At 40.6% G+C, this 22,929-nt stretch overlaps 3 protein-coding genes across 6 annotated transcripts; 2 read left to right on the top strand and 1 right to left on the bottom strand.

Moving 5' to 3' along the window:
• The first annotated feature begins 1,515 nt into the window (after positions 1-1,515).
• Positions 1,516-7,327, top strand: impdh1a (IMP (inosine 5'-monophosphate) dehydrogenase 1a). Of its 2 annotated transcripts, XM_019260005.2 has the most exons (16): positions 1,516-1,696; positions 2,343-2,441; positions 3,071-3,119; positions 3,821-3,922; positions 4,088-4,162; positions 4,282-4,488; positions 4,591-4,678; positions 4,798-4,997; positions 5,217-5,307; positions 5,432-5,527; positions 5,665-5,808; positions 5,913-6,054; positions 6,164-6,307; positions 6,390-6,473; positions 6,737-6,753; positions 6,879-7,327. In XM_019260005.2, exons 1-16 carry the CDS (start codon positions 1,542-1,544, stop codon positions 6,980-6,982), a joined length of 1,797 nt encoding a protein of 598 aa, XP_019115550.1. In that variant the 5' UTR covers positions 1,516-1,541; the 3' UTR covers positions 6,983-7,327. The 2 variants fall into 2 exon arrangements, with proteins under 2 accessions (XP_019115550.1, XP_019115549.1); XM_019260004.2 differs by lacking the exon at positions 6,737-6,753 and having other exon boundaries at positions 6,879-6,966.
• Positions 7,328-8,958: 1,631 nt separating this feature from the next.
• On the bottom strand, positions 8,959-14,233 carry prrt4a (proline rich transmembrane protein 4a). 3 transcript variants are annotated; one of them, XM_019260001.2, is made up of 3 exons: positions 13,921-14,233; positions 12,709-13,603; positions 8,959-11,176 (listed from the first exon to the last, which is right to left on the bottom strand). In XM_019260001.2, exons 2-3 carry the CDS (start codon positions 13,481-13,483, stop codon positions 9,069-9,071), a joined length of 2,883 nt encoding a protein of 960 aa, XP_019115546.1. In that variant the 5' UTR covers positions 13,484-13,603; positions 13,921-14,233; the 3' UTR covers positions 8,959-9,068. The 3 variants fall into 3 exon arrangements, with proteins under 3 accessions (XP_019115546.1, XP_019115547.1, XP_019115548.1); XM_019260002.2 differs by having other exon boundaries at positions 13,926-14,233; XM_019260003.2 differs by having other exon boundaries at positions 14,031-14,233.
• A 3,137-nt stretch (positions 14,234-17,370) lies between these two features.
• On the top strand, positions 17,371-21,912 carry si:dkey-5i3.5 (transmembrane protein 53). Its single transcript, XM_019260006.2, has 4 exons — positions 17,371-17,592; positions 17,880-18,154; positions 19,614-19,860; positions 19,964-21,912. The coding sequence occupies exons 2-4, from the start codon at positions 17,918-17,920 to the stop codon at positions 20,323-20,325; spliced, it is 846 nt and encodes a 281-aa protein (XP_019115551.1). The 5' UTR covers positions 17,371-17,592; positions 17,880-17,917; the 3' UTR covers positions 20,326-21,912.
• The last annotated feature ends 1,017 nt before the right edge of the window (positions 21,913-22,929 follow it).

Raw genomic sequence — 22,929 nt, 5'->3', positions numbered from 1 at the left:
CATACTGATTCTCAGCAAGAATTTTTTGTTTTTCTAAAAACATGTCCAAACTTTTGTTGAAGAGTTTTTCCAGTATTTTTGCAAATTGTGGGAGCAAGGAGACAGGTCTATAGTTTGTGAAATGATGCTTATTTCCAGCCTTGAACAGAGGTATGACTTTAGCTATTTTCATTTTATTTAGAAATGAACCAGTTTGAAATGATAAATTACAGATATATGTGAATGGCTCAACAATGTCCTCAATGACCTTTTTTATTAGTACCATATTGATATCATTGAAGTCCGTGGACTGTTTGTTCTTACATTTTTTGACAATATTCATGATTTCATTTTTATCCACTTCTTGTAGAAACAATGAACGAGGATTTCTCTCCAATAGCTGTTCATCAAATGTCCCTGAATCAGGGATTTTTCTCGCAAGCTCAGGTCCAAGTAGTATTACAACATGCTGTTCTGCATCCTCTGCCTATTCTCACACATGGACACTCACATACACAAGTATATACCTCTCTAGGTGTCTGTCTGCCTCTTCGTGCTCCTGTCTTAAAGGAGCAAAGCTTGCAGTGTAACAGTATTCTCGGATTTAACCTTTGTCTCATTCACAGCTCTGTCTCCTTGAGCCCTGCAAAAAACACACACCTCTACACCATGGTAATCCTCTGAGGGGGAAAGTGTGTTGAAGTGTCATCTTGACCCATCTTGACTGAGGGAGAGAAGCCTCAGTCTTACTGCCTCACTCCACCCTACACACCCATCTCACCCCACCCCATCCTGTATTAATGCTTCCAATCCTCTTTGTGGGAGAGTGACGTCTGTTACTGTCAGAAACAGAGTTAAGCTCAGCGGGCAGAGAGGGGAGAGAAGCTCCACTGATATCTAAGCAGCACTGCGTTCTGGGCCTCCACAGGGACGAATCTCTGCCACCTAAGCAAGACCTGACTCTCCTCCCCAGCGGCTGTTCATGCCTCCAGCTGGGGAACATACATGTGTAGTCAACTTCATCAACAGGTTGGCTTAAAACTCTGTGCCCCTGCCTGAGGGCCTTAATGGCCTTAAACTCCAAGGATGAGCGCTGACACACTGGAATACAAACTCTTTTGTTGCTGCTGCTTGTATTTTTCAGATTTTTGAAAAAACTTCAATTTGTGAAATCGTGTACTTTCGACCATTTTGGCTTAACTGCTGCACTGGCCACAAAACAGATGGCAAGACAGCTTCCTCCCATGTCAGGTGTGTCTGAAAGGTGTTTGTGTGAGCATGCACTCAAAGCATTGGGTGTTTATGAGTGCTTATAATTGAATAGCAATCTGAGTGTGTTGCCGTGTGTCTTTTGAGAGCTGCTGCTGTGACTTTGTGTGTGTGAAACAAGTCTTGAGTGCTTGAAGTGTGTGTGTGTGTGTGTGTGTGTAAGAGAGAGGTGGTTGGGCCCTGGGGAGGTCGTAGCCCTGGATTTCCTAGAGATGGAGGGTCATTGTTATGACCGGTTTGGAGATGGGGAGAGGGACAATTATCAAATCGACTACCGGAGGATTGTAGGGGACATGGAACCAGCACGGCCACGAATCCCTAACAGAGATGGGGAACAACCTCACCAATATGGAGCCTTTGCCCACCCAACGCCACATGGACACGGACATGAGACTGCAGCTCAGCGATACAGTGCTACACGTATTCAAGCTGGATATGAACCAGAGAGGTTAGTCTCATACACTTGCTCAGTCTGTCACCACACTGCATAGACTGTAAGGACATGTCCTGATTTTGCAGTAGTGATATAACTTGTGATAACTTATGATTATAACTTGTAAACAATGTGACATGTTTTCACTTTCGAGTAGCATTATTTGTTGGCTTTCACAAGCCCATTTATCAGCTACCTGTGGCAGACAAACAAATCCTCTTACCTACTGCACTGCCGTCATAGGTGTATAGAAGGACGGATTCCTTCGTTAGTATTTCCTGTCTCGACTCCAACATTTGTAATAGGATCTGGCCACAGCATGAGTGTAAGAAACAGAGGTCAGGAGAGAGAGACAAGCAAAACAACATGCATGTGAAAATGGGCTTAATACCTCTATAAAATAAATGGCTACAACCTGCTTGCAATCACAGGAAGGAATGGATGGAGGATTGTCTTCAATACTTAATAAAATGTTCATTAAAATATTTGAAATCTGTAACAAGAACTAGACAAATGTCAATTAAGATGTATTAAATCTATGGAGATGTAAAGTTAAGGCACTTGATGGAACTGTGTGGCCTATTCATTGACATATTTTTGACACTGAGTTATTCCCATTTTAGCTGTGTCATGTGTACACGTGTGTGTTTTTATATTTCAGCATGGCAGACTACTTGATAAGTGGAGGCACAGGTTATGTTCCAGAAGATGGATTAACAGCACAACAACTCTTTTCTATTGGTGATGGACTTACATACAAGTAAGAATGCTAGTGGAAAGACTCAGACGCATTTTCCTGACTCATTTTATGGTCCTGCATTTTGCGCTGTTAACACACTGACACAGATGCACGTACACACATGGTATGTATGCATGTGCACATACAGAAACACGCGTTTATGTAATGTAATGTTATGTAATGTCTTCCATTAAATGTTCTGTAATATCAGTAATAACACATCTGCTTGGGTTTTATATGGAGGATTATAATGAGTAATACTACTTTCAAGGATAACTTCGAGTGGTGTCACAGACATTAAAATCAGTGTGTGTGTGTGTGTGTGTGTGTGTGTTTGTGCGCATATCAGTGTGTTAATGGGTGTCGTTTCCTTAATGGAGGCTATATGCAGGGTTTATCAGTGTGCTGAGGACAACGTTTCAGTGTGTTAAAAGGCTGACAGATTATGTCTGCTCACTGTCAGCTAAGTTTAAAAAATACTTTGTAGAAATGGATATGTGCTGTTACACGTACAGAATTAAAGCTAGATGATGAGAGTGGTGATTGTTACTAGCAATATTAATTATATTTACATAATCTTTTCCAGATTCAAAGCATGTTCTTATCTTCTTCTCTCTGTTTAAACATGTCTGTTTTGTCTCTCCTCTCAGTGACTTCTTGATCCTCCCTGGTTTCATAGATTTTACTTCTGATGAGGTGGTGAGTATCATAACACTGCCCAACATGTCACATGCATAGTGCATAGTATATATTTTGTAGGCGGTAGCACAATTAATGATTTATGTGGACAAACAGTCCACCATAATGTGCCTCCACTGTTTTTTTTATGATTAACAAGACATGGCATGTCATTCCTTTGGGCCACAAGTTTTCATATTTTCATATTTGTGACAATAAATCACATGCACAGACAGCGTTCGCTGTAATCCTTATAATTAATCCCTAACTCTTTGTTATGTTCCATTGAGCACAGGGCTGTTTATTTGGCTTGCTTTGTTTTTGTCTTTGCAAGCTCTGCTGGGACAGTAAATTAATTTCATGCCTAGGTCACATGGGTTATTGCTGGCTAGCAGGTGTTCAAAACAGACACACACCTGCGTCATCTAACACTCAGCAAGTGAATTCAACAAGCCAGACTCAGACTCTAATGTGACTTTTAGGCTCATTGCACTACATAGTACAAACAAACTCTAACATTTGATTAACAAATGTGTTGTCTTTGTGCTGCTATAGGAACGTTGTTTCTTCCAGCATTCATACACACAGTTTTAAACTAACTTGGAGTAAGCTATAGCAAAACATTTAAGATTCTGCCTTAGATTTACTCTGCTGTATGTGTTTGTTCGTGTTTTAAGATCATAGGATGATTTTTCTGTTTCCAAATGCAATCCCATTTTTAGGATCTAACCTCTGCATTGACAAGAAAGATAACCCTGAAGACACCTCTTATTTCGTCTCCCATGGATACAGTCACAGAGTCATCTATGGCTATCGCCATGGCAGTGAGTGCAAGCAATGCACAGGCTTACACACATTATACTTAATTATTTGCTCTGTTAAGCATCACCCTGCTCTATAATGAATGAATGAATGCCTTGGTTTGCAATTTCCAGTGTTATTTCATCGATTCTTTATTTTCTTCAATGTCTCTGATTGGCTCCTTTCAGCTTATGGGTGGGATTGGAATAATTCATCATAACTGTACTGCTGAGTTCCAGGCCAATGAGGTGCGCAAAGTCAAGGTAAGCTGGACCATCATCAAAGACATGAACCAACAAAAGTCATCTGTGACACTGCTTTCAGAATAACAAGTATTTTCAAGCCAATAAACACTCAACACTTGTGTTTTGGTTCTTGCCAGAAATTTGAGCAGGGTTTCATCACAGACCCAGTGGTAATGAGTCCCCGGCACACAGTGGGGGATGTGTTTGAGGCAAAGATACGCCACGGTTTCTCTGGGATTCCTGTTACAGAGACTGGTAAGATGGGCAGCAAGCTGGTCGGCATAGTTACCTCCAGAGACATAGACTTTCTGTCTGAGAAGGACCATGACAGACCCCTGGAAGAGGTGGGTGTTTATGTGCATGTTTATGAGAACTTAATAAATAAATGGCATATTGACATACATGTACTTCACGGATTGAATTATTATAAACTCTTTTTAATTCAGGCAATGACAAAAAGGGAAGATTTAGTTGTTGCACCTGCTGGAGTCACACTAAAAGAGGCTAATGATATACTGCAACGTAGCAAAAAAGGTAAATCTGTGAAGTAGGTCATGCTACTGTAGAGTCAAAGTAACCAGCACTTGGACTCAGATTCACACTTTGGCTTCTTTCTTTCTTCTCTAACTCATTCCGCACTCTGACTCTTCTAGGTAAGCTCCCCATAGTGAATGACAGTGACGAGCTGGTTGCCATCATTGCTAGGACCGACTTGAAGAAGAACAGAGATTATCCTCTGGCTTCCAAGGACTCCCGCAAACAGCTGCTGTGTGGAGCTGCTATTGGTACAAGGGAGGATGACAAATACAGACTGGACCTCCTTATGCAGGCTGGAGTTGATGTGGTTGTCCTGGTACGTTTTGGCAAGGGTATCATTTAGCTTTTTGTTAATGATCTGAATTATCAGCCTCTTGATACAGGTAAGACAAATAAGCGGATTTGGGGTTTCTTGATGAATCTATTACAGGGGAACTGTTCTAACTGACTGTTCTAATATTTATTGTTGCTTGCTTGTGTGTTTATGTGCTCCATCTCTCATTGAAACTTTTTTTTTTACTACTTTGTTTAACAGGATTCTTCCCAAGGAAACTCAGTGTATCAAATCAACATGATAAACTACATTAAACAGAAATATCCTGAACTACAGGTAGTTGGAGGAAACGGTGAGCTGTTCTCTTGTCTTAGTGCTTTCTTCTACATTTGTGCTGTGAAAGCCCCTTATAACCTCTCACTATGTCTCTAACACACTGACACTGAGCTCTTTTCTGTGTGTCTGTCTCTCTCTAGTGGTGACAGCTGCTCAGGCTAAAAATCTCATAGATGCTGGTGTGGATGCCCTGAGGGTGGGAATGGGTTGTGGCTCCATCTGTATTACCCAGGAAGGTACGATAAAGAGAGCAGTACTATGAGTGCCAGCTGGTTTGAGATAAAGCATTCAAAAAGCCAGCTCTTTTAAAAGAGGCAATTACAATGGGGGGTATTTCATTGCCAACACACTACATTACACTCTTGCTCCTCAGTGATGGCATGTGGACGGCCCCAAGGTACGTCAGTGTACAAAGTTGCAGAGTACGCACGGCGTTTTGGAGTGCCAGTAATCGCGGATGGAGGCATTCAGACTGTTGGACATGTAGTGAAGGCTCTGGCCCTGGGAGCATCTACAGGTAGCAAAATATTCTCAATATTCTCATGTTCTCTCTTGCCTTTGCTTGTTGTCTCTTGCAATCAGCATAACTTCAAATCTTTGTTTTTCTTTTGTTGTTCTTAGTGATGATGGGGTCATTGCTTGCGGCAACCACAGAAGCTCCAGGAGAATATTTCTTTTCAGATGGTGTGCGTCTGAAAAAGTACAGAGGAATGGGATCCTTGGACGCCATGGAGAAAAATAATAGTCAGAAACGCTACTTCAGGTGGGGGAGTGGGGTTACAGTGGGTCATTTATGAAAAATAATCATTTCATAGGATGTCATAGTGATGCATTTATCTCTTATTTTGTGTGACTTTTGTTTGTGTGTCCAGTGAGGGAGATAAGGTGAAAGTGGCTCAAGGTGTCTCAGGATCAGTACAAGACAAAGGCTCAATCCATAAGTTTGTTCCATACCTCATTGCTGGTATCCAACACGGCTGTCAGGACATAGGAGCCAAAAGTTTGTCCATTTTACGGTAAATCTGAAATAGCGCGTGTCATTCTTTTTGTGTTTACTGTAGGTTTTTCTCCATTATGAATTGTGTGTCTTTGTTCTAGGTCGATGATGTACTCGGGAGAGCTGAAATTTGAGAAGAGAACCATGTCTGCTCAGATGGAGGGAGGAGTCCACGGCCTTCACTCGTAAGACTGACCTCTGAACCCTGACAAATAGCCTCGGACCTCTCCCTCTGCTCTACAACTTAATATCTAACTGTCTAAATATTTTGGTGACAGTGGTTACATTATAACCACAAAGCCACTAACAAAGTATGTCTAAACTTTACTTGTATTAAGTCCCTTTGTCAGAATCCTTTTACTGTCAAATGCAATGTGATGTACCTGTCACTAGCAGCATCAAAATTGTCTTCTTTCTTCCTCTTTTCTTACTCATGCTATCACATTAGATATTCTTTTGTGCCATGTAAGTACATTCATGTGGTTATCACACCTCCATCTTCTTTCATTCAGTCATCCCCATTGAAGATCGCTTTTGTAGTGGCCTCACAACACAGGAAACGCTCATACTTTTCTTTTTCTTTTCCATAGTTATGAAAAGCGGCTTTACTGAGGCGGGAGGAAGAGGAAACGCTCGATCAGGACCAAGCGTCCCAACCCCAGCAGCTATGAGCAAATGCACCGGGCGCATGTGATCAAGCTACAAACACAGAGCTGTCGTCGCTGTCCAATGTCCACGCTCTAAAATAGGGCACTACTTTTCTGTGTCCTCCCCTCTTCTTCTTATCTTTGACCTCTTAAAAGACAGACGAGACAACACACTTTAACTTTAGTCTAAAGTTTAAAGGACAGCCAAATAGAAGTCACAGTGCATTACAGGATCTACAGAAACTCAAAGTGGCTGAGGTCTAGTGAGGGTAATGCAATTTATTGAAACTATTTTGCTGATCTCTTTCAACAGGAAAAACACACGTCACCAACTACTTTCAGAAAAGCGTGGATCATGTCTTTGTTGAACTCTGTTGCACCCTGAGGAATATACAACAAACAACATTTTTTGATGGAAATTAAGCAACAAGATACTTTATTCACAGAATAAAAGACACATGACAAAAAAAGAAAAAAGAAAAAAAGACAGCAGCATGTTTTTGGCATAATGTTTAACATTTTATTTCATTCAAAGAGGAAAGTTACACAAAAGTTAAATAGCTGTAGGACAGCTCTCTGCTGATAATAAAAGCAGAATCCAGAAGTGTAAAATAACCTTTTATATATATATAGTCACATTTTCTAATCTGCAACCTTATGTACAAAGCTTGCTCAGCCAGCGGGAAACATACAGTATAGTACAATTATGTTCTCTTTTCTTTTTATTGCACTGATTGGTTTTTGTTTAAAATTGAATGTAATTTCCCTGACAGGTGAAAATTCGTATTTTGCATGATGGAGACTCTGCTCTGATCATCCTGCATGTAATCTCACCCCAGCTGGTGAGCTCTCTGAATGTGCTGCACTTGTTGGAGAAATTTACCATCAGCCTTAATTCACTGACACACATTTGTAGCAAGGAGCACCTTAAAGAGCTATCATGTGTAATCTCACTCTAGAGTTTCCTCTGTTCATGTCAGCTTAGAAAATACTGGACAACGAAATGTCAAAGTGACAAGACAGGAGACTACTGAGGCTTTACATCTGAGTTATCTGACTATAATTCCACACAACATCCCCATGTTTATAATCATAATACAAATGAGTCTGACAGACATTGGATGACATGTTGTGATCTTCCACAATATCATTTTGCAAAAAGACATTATTAATTACATGGCTATGAACTGTACATAATATACATAGTTATTTGTCTTTTTTCAGGCTCAGTATTTTAAAAATTAAATGGTGGGTCAATAAAATAGGGAAATAGAGTCAGCAGTGTAGGGTAGTAACAAACCAGTTGCAGTAACAAACCAAGTTAGATTTCTTTCTTTATAGATTTGCAGACAAAAAGCTTTTAATGTGATTGCATATTTTCCTTTTTTGGGGGGTGGGGCACTCACTGTCTTTGGTATTACATATGATGCTCTATGATAAACTCTTGCAATAACTTGCAGTCAATTAAATGAACTATTGTACTGGTTGACAACATTAATTGACAGTTGTTCTTAGTTGAGGGTTACAGAAAATATATTTGTCTTCTTCTATTGCCCACCCTAATGCTTCAAAAATATATTTATTGTAAATAGTATTGAATAAAGATCATTTTGACAAGGGCATTTTGATATTGCTTTAACATTTTGAATATATATGAAGCAAAAGGTGTTTTTGATCAACTTGACTCCTTGTAGATATTTTTTATTATTATGGGTCTGCATTTTTTCTCATTACCATTATATTCCTTTCATAGACCTTTATTCTGTCTGCGGGATAGCTTCAAATATTAAAAAAAAGCTCATGTCGTTTATACAAATAATAAAAATCTTGCTTAGGTTAACTTCTTGATAGCATTTGACAGCAATAGATATTTGATCCTTGACATTCATGAATTACCTGGAATGAACATTTAAATTATAATACTTTCACTTTCACAATATTAAACAAAAACATTACTGCAAGAGAAGAGCTGAGTAAAGTGTGACAGTGTGATGAAGTCACATATTGTATATATTATTTCAATAATATCCATGCCCCTTTAATTAGTTCATGTAATTGTTTTCAATTTAATTATATATATATTTTCTGGACAATATCATTTACCTCCCATTCACAAATTGACTTTTAAACTTTCTACAATTCAATGGTGTCACTGCAAACACTCAGAGCATCAATTTGTTTGCACACATTGACAAACTCTGCCTGTACAGCCAGATCCCATTCCAGCTGTTTGCTTTCACTCAGGTGTTTAGTCCCTGCTAGCCGGCCAGATCCATGACTGTCCTGGGATGCTAAACTCAGGGTCCGGTAACGCCTGTGGTAAGACAGGTGGGGAATTGCTCGTGGGAGGCTGCTCTGAGTAAAGTTCTGGCCCCTGTTGGCCCAGGAATGCGAGCGCAGTTTTCCTGTCTCCTTGGGATTGCTGCACAGGCCTTGCGTCGAGCCAGAGATACTACCTTTCCAATCCCATTGCTCTGGTGACATTGGTGTCTTGCTTTGAGAAGAACCATGTGGCTGAGAAGGTCTAGAACTGGACAGGGTATTTTCTTGATCCACATCTCCACAGGAAGAGGTTCGGTATAGGACATTTTCCACACAACTAGGCCCTTGCTTTAACATTTCTTGGCAAGGAGAGCTCAAAGAGAGGCTGGAAGAAGCATGGAATGGACCTGGCAACCCAAAGATACTGTGAGAAAATAGGGATTCGCTGAACAGAGCCTGGTCAATGCTGAGGGACAAGTTTATGGGAGATGGGGGCCGCAGGTCCACAGTAGAGTCAGTCTCCACCCGTATGCTATCCAGTGACGATAGCTGAGACTCAGCTGCATTTTTAGGTTTGTGCGGTGGGCTTGGGGGGGTAGGCAGAGTCAGTACAGTCTTCCGGGCTTTGCTGGTCTTGCGGACACAGCCTAGCCCATTTCCAGGAGAATCCACCATTGAGAAAAGAGGAAGAGCCTCTGACTGTCCCTTACTAATGATATCACAGACCACCTGCTTTTCCTGGTTACCTTGGGACCGGGAATCACGAGAGGCAAGGACAGGAGAATTTGCACCTCCCTGAGAGGGCATAGTGATCCCTCTTGAAGGGGAGCTGCAGGAGAGGCGTGACCAAGATCCTGGCCGAGGGTGAGCTAGGGTCTTGATGGAGGAACTGTTGTGACAGAATAGAGGGTGTGTACCAATGAGAGACAAACCTAGACACACCCCAACCTCACAGAGCCTACAGCCAACCTGGTAGCCCCACCAGGGCCAGGGTTGGAAACCATAGCCATCAACCCCGCCCAAACCAAGCGCATGGAGGATCCCATAAAGCTGGAGGCCTCCACACCCTAATAAACACAAGGAAGCCCCTACTCCAGCTCCTGCTGCCCTACCCCAGTCCTCCGCTTTGGAAAAGGGACAACTTGTAGGTTGCATTATTTCAGGAGATCCTCCACTTTCTCCATTGTCATTCAGCCTGTAGATGTGTTTAGTGTCAACTTGTATTAAGCAGTAAAAGATGAGGTAGGAGCATGAGAGAAAGATGGTGAGACATACAAACACACCCTGAGGGAATAGCAGAATTATGGTGGGGAGGCTATGGAAGAGCTGGAGCATGCCAACACACCCTAGAGAGGCTGCAGAATGGAACAAGGACAAACACAGTAACAGACAAGGTTTGGGCAAAACCGAGAATGAGGTTGAATTAGCAAGTGGGAGAGAAAGCCGCATGCGTGAACGCAAGGAAAGAAGCAGTATGGCCAGGGAGAAGGCCGAGATCAAACAGGGAAAGGGAAGCTCGGAAAGCAGCAGAGAGCCCAGTGGGGGAAGACGATCTTGGTGATTGTAAGCATCATAGAGCAAACGAAAAGCTTGGATCCCAGCAAATGCTAGGAGGAACAAGTGCAGCAGGGTGAGGTAGGGGATTCCTGGTGGACACCGCAGGGGCAGGCCTAATAGACAGACCACAGAGATTAGACCAAATACAGTGAAGACAGACCCCAGGCCATAGATGTGTGCTTCCCATGCAAATCCCCATGTGGCCAGGGCAGAGTTCCAGTCCGAATAAAGAGGAACAAAAAGGGCAGGGCTGAGAGCCAGAGAGGGGTGCAGGGACTCATTGGGAGTCAAATCATCTGAGTAGGTGGGAGTCCAAGACTGGTTTGATGTTTTGCAGGTTGTGGCAGACGAGTCGATGTTACCATCAAGCAAGAGTGTGCCACTTGTCTTTAAGACATGGAGCTCATCATCTTTGGAATCATCTGTAAAGCAAGTACAATAAAATTAAATATTACATTATTATTTGTTGTGTCAATAGAGAACCAAATACAGATAGACAGGCAGAAGCTTTTAACTGGCAAGTGGAGAGAGCATCCTAACACAATGAAATAAGGTTGTGATTTGTCCGCATTACCTGCACGCAAACATGTTATCCTCTTCAGGATGAGCATGTTAGCATGCAGATATAAGCATTCAGCCCAAAGCGTTGCTCTGTACTACTTGATAGTGGTGATTTTAATAAAAAAATTAAAAATGAACACAGGCCAAAGTCAATTATATTCATTGTCTTTATTGTCCAAAAAGAGAGCAGGGTAGAAACTGCCATGTGTGAAGTTAATCTATAATAAAACAGAGCAGGCTTGTAACTGGGAATATCTAACTGGGTCACAGAGAGAGTGGGAGCAAAAGCAAGTTGTGTGTGTCTGTATTCGTGTAAGAGAGAGAGAGAGATGTGTGTTGATTAGCCAGTATTGACCTCATTGCTGCTCTCATTTTGTGTGGCTATTATTAAGCATGGTCAAATGATGTTATCATTTATGTTGCATCTTTTCAACAGGAATCTGCCGAGGTATTTAACTTTCATATATGACTGTGATGCTGTAGCCAGTAAATAATGTATGTCACTCTCTTGGGAAATTGAGTGAGGGTTGGGAAAAAGCTGTATGGACTATAGAGCCAACAGAATGAGGGAACCTGCTGGTCGTAAATGGGATGTGTTCTATTTCTGTTCAACCATTAGGAGTGAAGTGGTTATGTCAATGAGGAAGCAGCAAAAAAAAACAAAGAGATTTTCACTGTGTTCACTACCAACATCTGAAAATGTGTTGGCCGTCTTATGACACAAATATCAATACACTTAGGGAAATAGTTAGGATAATAATCATGTTTGGTATTATATGCATAGGCAGCTTGAGGGAGAGTAATTCCTCACACAATTCTGCCAAATCCCTCCTCCCCCTCTGCTTGTGGACACAACACATCATTTACTTTGACAAGTGAGTGCCACCATGTGTGTGTGAATGTGTGTGTGTGTACAGCAAATACTGCATGTGCGGGTATGCATCACATCATCCAGTAACCTTTAGATGTAGATAATGGACATTGACTTTAATGGTAATTAAATGCTTCTACATTAACAAGACAGTGGAGGAATGTGTGGGAGAATCTGTGACAAAAGGATTGAGAGAGCAAGACAACGGGAGAGAAGGTTGAGGAAGAGTCGGGGAGAAATTTATGAGAGTGAAAGCTTGAGGGAGTGATGTGATGCAAAGCATTCTGTGAATGTAAAACAACTGTGTCTGCCAGCAGAATACATATCACACAAACACTGCAGTCACACATAAACTTGCATGATTGTAGATTTCATTTCATGTATTTAATGAGTCCAACATTAAATCCTACCATTCACAATCCAGTAACATAACTGACAAGACATTAAGTGTAATTGGTGTCACCTTTTGTGAATGATAGATGATCCAAAAACATGACATTTTATTCAAGGAAAGACTCTTACCTTTATCTTCCTCAATCCTGACAGCTCCTCTGTGTAAAATATGATCTGTAATATCAATCAATTCACCTCCGGTCTCTTTCACAGGAGCAATCCCCTCCTGTGTCTTTCCCTGTGTGATAACAGGAGGGTCAGAGGTCCATCCCAACCTGCCAGTGGATACTGGTGGAGTGGGGTGCTCGGGGCTGGGCCCAGGTCCAGCGAACAGCAGTGAAGTGGAGTCCTGTTCTGATGGAAGTGAGCCAGGCAGAATAAAAGGTAACTGGCTGTCAGTTGTTTCATTCTGCTTGGCTGGGAAACTTGGCTGAATCTCTCCAGTTTGTGTAGATTGCAATAAAGATCCAGTACTGGTTTCTCCTGGCTGATACTTTAATGTTTGTTGATCCTGGGCAGGTGGAGGAGGAACTCCTCCTGATGAGGACTTGATTGGTTGTGCACTATATGTGGGTCCCTTCTCATGAGGATGCAAAGGTGATGTTTCTGTGCCCTCCTGTAAATCAGTGTATTCACCAATCACCCCTTGGCTATCTGATTCCTCAGGTGATGATAGATGCCAACTTAAAGATAGGAAATCAACATTCTCAGTTGCCAACATGGGACTTGCTGCTGTTAAGCCAGATCCATGACGTCTCTGGGAAGGCTGTGAGAGACGCTGCACTGCTGTGTCAGTGTCTGGCTGTTGTGTTTCCTTCACATTCTCTCCAGTCAGAACTGTGACATGAAGCAAGAAAGGCAAGGAAAGGGGGAGAAGAAGATAAAGATTCCACAGAGAGAGCATGGCGAGGGTCTAGAAACTCCACCGCAATGTCACATGCTGTAGATTTCTGAGGAATATTGACCAATCACATGTTTGACAGATCTCTAACTTCAGGTCTCTGGGGATCTCATGGTAACGTACCTGGAGAAATAGGAAAGGGAATCACATTCAGTCAGTGCAACCACTCATCAAATGCTATGTATTGCTAGGATATCTGCAGCAAATAGCTTGAATCTCTGCATGTGGGTTGAGTACTAAGATGCAAATACTGGATATGTAAAATGCTCCAATGACGTATCACTACCTTGAAAACACTATTCCTTTTCTCCTATAAAGTCCTGTGACATACATACAATCTAAACATTAGAGTGCAAAGATTCCTTCATAACAACAGCACATGAAAGGATATTAAATACACAGCTGCTTTCTCGTAGCCAGTCTCGTTTCAGTTTTCTTACCTTACCAATAGCTCACTCTGCTGCAGCCTCTTTAAACATATATGCAGCTCTGTGCCGCTGCATGCCTGCAGTCTCTCTCTGTGTAGCACTCGGTGTCCTTTCATACTCACTATGCTGTGCCCCTCTTCTTTCCATCAGACAGTCGACACATGGGACAGACCCCACCTCCTAGAGACAACCCCCGCTGTCCCACACACTGCACTGATCTGACAGCGAGGTTGATTGTTTGCACGATCCCATTCTTCCCTAAATCAGAGCACTCACTATCATCTCTTTTGTAGTTGCGTTACTGCTGTTTCTGTTCCACATATACATTCAGACACACCCCTCTAGTGTGTATAGTGCATGGTATGTGATGTTTAGTGCATGTGCAGAAGAGAAGAGAAGAGAAGTGAAGAGAAGTAAGAGAAGAGGAAATAAAGGAAATAAAGGAGATAAAAAAGAAAAAAGCACATTTGTCAAAGGCCCAAAGCACATTCATCAGGCAGTCAGTACCCTGCACTAAACTAACCAGTGCTGCAGATCAATAAATGCTATTGGGTTTAATTTACAACTGATGCTGTGCCCTTCCTCTTAAAGCAGCCATCACATGAACAGCTCAGTTTGAAACATGCCATGAACTGTGGATGAAGCAGAATATTCTCTCTGAATAGCATACATGCATAATGCAAGATAGTGGTTACTAGTGTGTGTACTTGTGTACATACCGTTACTCTCATCCAAGTGGATGCACTTTTAAGCAAAGAATTGCTAACCTTAAGTCTGCAATTACCACTCATGACCTTGCCATGTCAATTAATATGGCAAGAGCCTTTAACGCGATGATCTCTTTCTCTGATGGTGCCATGTCACTCGTTTTCATTCTTTTACAATGTTATCTGACTCATTCACGTGTGCTGTTTTTACCCAATGGGGGAAATCCAGTAGCCTCATGGCCTAATTCAATTCCCAAGGATGGTTCTAAAATAGACACTGATCCACATACCTTTGGATGCATTTAGAGACAGAGAGTTTAAAACACAGTCACAGTAATGTATTGGCTCTGTCTGACTTAAGTAAGGATCTGAAAAAGTTATGTTTTAAACTCTCGAATGACTAATGCTGAATTAGCAGGTTTCAAGACAGGATTATAGCTGCATAGGTTTTTTTGTGCACATCGATTCTTCTTCTGTCTAAAGTATTTTGATAAATACACATCAAGCTGCATCCCAAACAAATCTGCCAAACATATATATAGCAGAAAACACAAAGACATAAAGGCTTGCCAAGAATCATGTTGACTGTGACAGCAAACACCACAGCCAATAACGAAGAGAACAGTTTACTAGCTATAATCTAAATTTCATCTCGCCTCTGCACAAATTCATTTAGGCAGTCTGTCAGTAATGAAGATAGGAACTTCCCAAGGGGTGTGGTTAACCCGCTGTCTGATGAGGACACAGGAAAACACCAATCCAGCCGTAACTAAAGGGCCTGGAAAGGAACAATGACAGGCCAAACATATGAGCTCAGTGAGGGACATGGTCAAATTATTGCCGCCTCACACTTACTATCCTAATTCATTGGGCAACTGGTTTGTGTTTAGACAAGTCATCCTTCAACAAGACAAAGTCAGCAGGGACTGGGGTCCAGCTGGGAATGTGGACAGTCAGGAAAAGATACAGAAACAAAGCTGCACAAGCAAACGTGGATAAAAACAAACCATGATCTTGGTTAGGATGAAGGTGTGGATAAGAAATGTTATACACTCTATATTGAGGTCTAGATACTGGTATTTGTTTATTTTCTTTACATGTTAATTTTCATGTTAATTTTAAGAGTTAAGTGATAACACAAAGTCATCAGTTATGAATACACTTACATGTTTTGTGGATGGAGGAAAAAATGGAAAGGAGGCAATAGACTCAGTCATCAAAAAGGTCCAACAGAGTTTGTAGAACTACTACTACTGCTACTAATAATAGTAATAACTCACCTCAATCACCACCAATGTGTAACACCCACCTGGCTGATGCATGGCAGCCATTTTACACCAGAACACTGACCACACATCTTTTTGAGGTGGAGAGGGAGGGAAACATAGAGACACTTAAAGTGGGGGATGATTATGTGACAAAATGGAGAGAGCCAGGTCAGGAATTTTGCCAAGACACCTGGAAACCGTCTGCTCTTTGCAATAAGTTATAACCTCAGTTTAACATCTCATCTGAAGGATGCACAGCATAGTGGGGTATTATTTTTTAGAGATATAGTATAGACTGTCCCCTACTGGCCCACCGACACCACTTCCAGAAGCAACAACAATTTTAAAAACATATTGTATACATAGCAGTCCTATTTATTTTATATAGCTTTATTTGTACTCTATTTGTCCTTGCCCTTGTTCTTAGCTGTCCTGTGTAAGTACACTGAGAGCAATGAAGAAATGATTAAGTCGTGGAGTTTCTCGTAAACATACTTGGACAATAAAGCTAATTTTAATTCTGATTTGACACTGAAAATGTTCATCTCTATAAAAGTATCTGCCATACAATACTATGAACCTTTCAGATGTATATTTATTCCGCTGCACTGATATTATTTGTTCCATCACATTGTTGATTTCATTTAATGGAACAAATAATATCAGTGCAGCGGAATAAATATACATCTGAAAGGTTTATAGTATTGTATGGCAGATACTTATACATTACAAACATACGCTTGTGTAAATGAATGTGAATATGTATGGACATTTCTGAATTTATAGTGACTTTGTGAGTATAACAAAGTCACTATGAACTCATTAGACACATCGTATGAATCCTGGAATGTTATCTCACGCTGAATTTTCTATGTGAAGTTAAAGAATACAAGACTTTACCTCTCTCTTTTGTGAGTAGTATTTTGTATATAACAAAGGGATTTTGACTGGAACAAAGAAACATGACGACACCACACCTATTCTGGCTCATCATATTACTGGCTACCGATTACTTACAAAATGCATTTTAAGATCATACTGATTTGTTTTAAAGCCTCGAGAGGTCTTGCCTCAAGTTATTTAGTTGAACTTGTAGTGTCCTCTCACTCTCTGAGATCCTCAGATGCATAATTTCTATTATTGTTGTTGTGATTTGTTGTATTATCTTCTGTTTTATTGTAAAACACTTTGTAACTGTGTTTTGAAAGGTGCTGTATAAATAAAGTCGATTATTATTATTATTATTATTATTAGTAGTAGTAGTAGTAGTAGTAGTAGTAGTAGTAGTAGTAGTAGTATAAAGAACAAAATGTTCCTGATGATTACTGACAACTAAAACCTTGATTTGCTGCACTGTGTGAAGAAACCTTGAGTTAATGGTTCATTACTGTGTTTAAAGGATTAGAGCAGGTTATACCTGTCAGGCTGCTTTTTGCCAACTGTTGGAAAACACAAGAACAATACGGGGGTGGGGGATGATCGGAGTCTTTTTCCGGAGGAGGGCAGCAGTGTGCCGGAGATGGGGCTTCCAACTGAGGACATATACATACACACGAATGAAGAAGTCGAAGAGGAAGCATCAGGGTTAAAGAAAAGTAATCCGATTGAGAAAAGAGTTTGTATAAACATAACACTGACGTTACTTTCAATGTGTATTAGAAGAGCCGTCCTTATTTATTAAAGCATCACCGGCGCACGACTGGGATCAGGTTAGTAACTCAGAAAAAAGTTTAGGTTAACGTGACAGACGTAAAGGCACCAAGGCGTTTTAACGCGTACATTACGTCCGTGTGTTCGCTTTGACGCCTCTGAAAAAAATATGGACAAATAAAGTCTTTGAGATAGTTACATGTCAAGTTAAGTGTGGAGGCAAGTTTAAGTTTTTATCACGTTTATTAATCGATAAGCTAACTTGAGCTACGACTAGTTAACGTGAGGGTTAACTGTTTAGTTAAAACAACAAGGAATAACTTTTTCCACTCCTTGTCTTCTGTAGACATTTATCATCCTCTGAACAGCCTCAGAGCAGCTGCTATGTTGGCCAGGACAGCGCTGAGCAGAGGAGTGACAGCCCTCCGCCTCAGTAAAAATGTCACTTTCTACATGAATCAATCAGTATCTCCGGCCTCAGGATGTGAGTCCCGGCTTTCAGAGGAACAGAAACCCGTGATGCTGATGCTGCCCTGGTTGGGTTCTCGTCCACAAGCTCTGGCCAAGTATTGCGAAATCTACTTTCGCACCGGCTTTGACGTGCTTGTAGTAGAGAGTGAGGTAAGGACACCATAGATCTGGGTAAGCCAAGAACTGCTGATTTGTACATATCACCTGTATATTATTTTGGTAACACTGAATACATTAGAATAGACGTGTATTATCCATGCATGTAGTCTTTTTTTTGTATGCTCAGATCTGATCTTTCTGTCATGACTTTTCATACTCATGTTTAGACGTCCCCATATACCCTGCATGAGTGCAAACAGACTTCTGGACCCACATGCCAAACAGATAACGCATATGCCAACATCAGCGGTTCAAAGGTTCATTTACACCATTATTTATTGTATAGGATTCATAGAAGTCTAGGACAAGCCCATGAACAGTTTGGCCTATATAGCTGTAAAAGCAGCTACTGTTTGCAAGCAGACAATTTTTGACGTTATAACAGGAAACTCAACAGGCGTATTAATGACAGCTACATCCCACTTAGAGGAGGTCCTGCCATTTTGTGTGCTGGTTTGCTGTCGTTGTTGTTATTAAGTCCACCTGTGTTTCTCTGGCTTGTCTGAAAAATATCTGTGCAACAAGCCCATTGTTGACAATTCTGTGAGCTGTGTAAGTGCAATGAAAGAATACAGTTAAATTATGGCCACATGGCCCTGAAGTTATATACATATATATATATATATGCATACCACCTGATAGATAGATCGCAGCATTGAGTCTAATTATGTAGTTATGTGCCAACAAAAACAGGGAAGAAAGGAGGAGGAAGAAGAAGAAGAAGAAGGGCACAAGCTGATAATCTTGGAGTGAATCCAAATGTCTGGACTTCACCGCTCTTGCAGACTTGAGTGCTTATCCAGTCCACAAAGACATTCATGCAGGCTTCCTCCTGGCCTAGTCCGCTTGGGGTGCTGAAACTCAGTTTCAGCTAAACATAATGCAGTCATGATTCATATTATTAGTTGCACCTGTAGTCAGAAATATTCCATGAAAGGGCTTACTTTCCAACAACAAACAACAAAAAAGTGAATTTGTGAAACAGTTACTCTAAAAAGATTTGTAAAAAATGGCATGGCTCATGTAGGCCAGAAATAATATCAAACCACATCATGATACAAAAGTAGGACTGTTGCTTCAAAACAGACTTGAGGCTTGTAGCTTTTCAGTCTCGCACCAATCAAACACGTCACAGTAAGTTATGACTGAAGTCCATGGAGGCTCAGTCCACAATAATATTACATATCATGTGAATTCATGATGACCTATATACTGTCGACTCTGTAGGCATAAGGGAGCTTTTGAATAGTCTTAATATGTTCTCACAGCATTTCAGTTACTATGTTTAAATGTAGTACACATTAAAATAGAGTCATTAAATGCTGTTGAGCAAAAGTACACTCTTTTGGTTGGACTATGAGGTTTCAGTCAAAGGAATCTGATATGTTTGATCATGGTGACCTTGTAAAAAGCTGATAATCAAGGGAGGTTCCTGTTTGTTTCACACAAGGTGCAAGAGTTCCTGTGGCCTCGCTGGGGTTTGGATCATGGAAAGAGGTTGCTGGAGTTGCTCCAAACTGAACGCTTTGTCTCCCGTCAACTGCTTGTGCATGCCTTCTCTATCGGTGGCTACACATTTGCTCAGCTGCTGGTACATGTGTCTGAGGACACGCAGAAATATCAGGCGCTCACACAGAGGATCAAAGGCCAAGTCTACGATAGCTTGGTAGTGGGTTCTTTGGAGAGAATGGCTATAGGTCAGTTCAGTATTAACATGATTTAACACATTGGTTCAGTTAATTTCATTAGTATCCATTATGCACAATTTAAAATTGTGTCTGTTTTCTCCTCTCTGCCCAGGCCTCGGCAAGACCGTATTTCCACGTTGGGAGTCACTGGTCAAACAAGCAAGCCTGTTGTACTTTGGAATGTTCAAGCGCCAAACAGTGGACTACTTTAACAAAAGCATTGATGTTTTTCATAACAATCCCCTCACCGCTCCTGCACTGTTCTTCTTTTGCGAGAACGATCCGTTGAGCGACGCACGAGCTGTGGAGGAGTTGATTGATGTATGGCGGAAGCACGGAATGGACATCACAGCAAAGAAGTGGGAGGATTCAACACACGCAGGTCACCTAAAGAGGCACCAACAAGAGTATCTGACCACTATAGACACGTTCTTCCATTCACTTGGCATGGCCCCGCTAAAGGCCAAGATGTAAGATAAGTATATAAGTAGTAACATTATAACATAATGACAAGTTAGCTCGGCTTTGCTTGTTTGTTTTAACATAAAACGTTTTGTTAGCCTACAGCATGTTACTTTATCAATGATAATTAAGTTTGGGAAAATCTATTTATTGTATTTAATTTATACACTAATCACAATACTTGATACTGATCTTATTTATTCCACATTACAATCAGTTTACTGTTGGTTTACTTTACGGATATACGGATAAGCATTCATGAAGTTTTGGGACTTATTTTCCAGTTTGAGCCAGAAAAAAGAGCTTTGTGGCTTTAATTACAGCAAACACAGTGACACCTGCTGGTTTGCACAAAGTATAGCAGACTGGTGTCTACACATGAATTTCCTTGTGAAGAAAAAGTACACATACATGTACTGTATATAAACTAGGTTCTACAGATACTTTAGTTACATTTACATTTAGTCATTATAGCTGACACTTTTATTCAAAGTGACGTGCAAAAAGGGAACAATCAAGGTACAGTGCAAGAAGAACATGTTAATGCATAAATATGTAGAACTAAAATCAAGTGACAATGCTGTTGTTCATTTGCATTTTCCAATTTGAAGCAATTTCTAGAGATCAATGCAAACAAAGGCAGTGAAAAGACGTGAACACACATTTGCTCTAGGGATCATGAACTAAGGCAAGTTTATTTATATAGCACATTTCACTGCGAGTGCCTTACATTAAAGTGCATACAGCAACAAGTAACATGAGAGTTATTTGCCAATGAAGGTGAACGCAAATATGTTTGAGTTGAAATATTTTGTTTTGAGTAAAAATGTAAGTTGTGTGACTGTGAATGTACAGAAACATAGACACATTGACATTTTAGAAGATGTAGTTAATACAATGATCTAGCATCATCTCCATTGTGTACACTGTCGTGTTTTGTTGTGCCAAAAATTGTGCCTCATGTAAAGAAACTTAGTACTGTTTGTGGTGTTTGTGTTTTGCAGTGGCCTTAAATCTGAACTGTAATGTGAAGTTAGTGAATTGTTAGTTTTAATAAGATATTAAAGTTGTACAGTTACGTACACACAATGAACACACAGGAATGCAACCATGTTACTTGAGAAACCAACCAGCGTTTATTGGGAATCTCTCCACTTTCCACTTTTCCTGTTTTTTTTTTTCAGAAGTCACTGTACATGCACGGTTTTCTACTATCTCTAAGCCAAAATATTTTATCACTGACTAACCTTTTATATTTACGCAGACCGTTCCAGGTACTATTGATTGTTTTGAAGGTCTGCCACTGCTTAGAAGAATATTCTCCTACAAGAGATTCCACCATGTTGGTGTTCATTAACGGTGCTAAAACACCATGGGATAGCACCATAACTTATCCTGGAGTAACGTGTTCAACTTGACAACTGTTAATGTCTGCTAATAGTTTGCTTAGACATTGAGGTTTCATGTTCTACATTGTTTTAACAACTAATATTATAAAGCCTTGTGTGTCGTAACTTAAGTGCTTCTGTGCAATTACAATGTAGTGTTATTTCTTTGTGTGCATGTATTTGGAAATAAAGGTGAAGGCATGTTGTTTGAGCTGTGATATTTTCTTTTGCTCAAAGCACTTCCAGCAAGGCAGTATACTCATCAGGTTTATCTGTGGAAAAAACAATATTGGAGGTCATTCCTCTGCCATTCTTCTAAAAGTAAAGGATTAACTCCCATTATTATACAACAAGGACAGACTGCTTACCTGAATTCATACATTTATTTATTATTTATCAAATCTCTTATAATCATATCTTATATTACAGATTCATCTGTTGTTGATGTTAACCTGTCCAATTCTGTTTTGTTTTTGCTCTTCACACCTTCAAGATAAACATCTATCCTTCCTTATTTTATTTTATTCTTTATTTTTTTATGTAAGCAGTTACCGTGTATAATGTATCTTTTTTTATTGTTAAAGGACCAGTGTGTAGGACCGTGTGGCATCTGGCAATGTAGTTTGATTGTAACCCTCTTGCCTCACCGTCTCCCTCTCTAAAGTGAAGAAAAAACTATGGTGGCTGCGAAAGATGCAAGAAAAAACCCCGCAAAAGGCCCTATCGGAGCCTGTGTTTTAGTTTGTTAGTTCTGGGCTACTGTAGGAACAATGATGTTTCAATGTGATGGACTGCAGTGTCTGTAGATATAAAAGATTGTTGTAACAAATCATAATAATTCTTATTTTCAGGTGATTATACGCAGGTTCTACGTGGATTCTCTGCGGGTACTTCAGCTTCCTCACAATCCAAATACATGCACTCAAGAGATTAATTGCGTGAATGAGAGTGTGAATGGTTGTTTGTCTCTATGTCCCCTGTGATCAATGACATAGAGAATGGTCACCCATAGGTTTTCCAAAGCGCCAATTTGTGGCTTGTTCCGCCTTTTGGCAAAGACGTGGATCGATGACCCCTGGGTGCTCTAATAAGCCTTTTGTAACAGTACTTACCTGTTTTCTGAACCGGGCTGTAAACATGTTTATTTCTGCTGTGAAGTTGTGCATTAAATATGGGCACTAATGGAGACTCACTCATTTCTGAAGCCTGTCTCAAGCGGCAGCTTGAG

Source organism: Larimichthys crocea, chromosome XXI (assembly GCF_000972845.2).
Source record: "Larimichthys crocea isolate SSNF chromosome XXI, L_crocea_2.0, whole genome shotgun sequence".
Taxonomy (NCBI): Eukaryota; Metazoa; Chordata; class Actinopteri; family Sciaenidae; genus Larimichthys; species Larimichthys crocea.
Note: the sequence above shows the minus strand (reverse complement) of the source record. Positions and strands in the feature narration are given on the sequence as shown.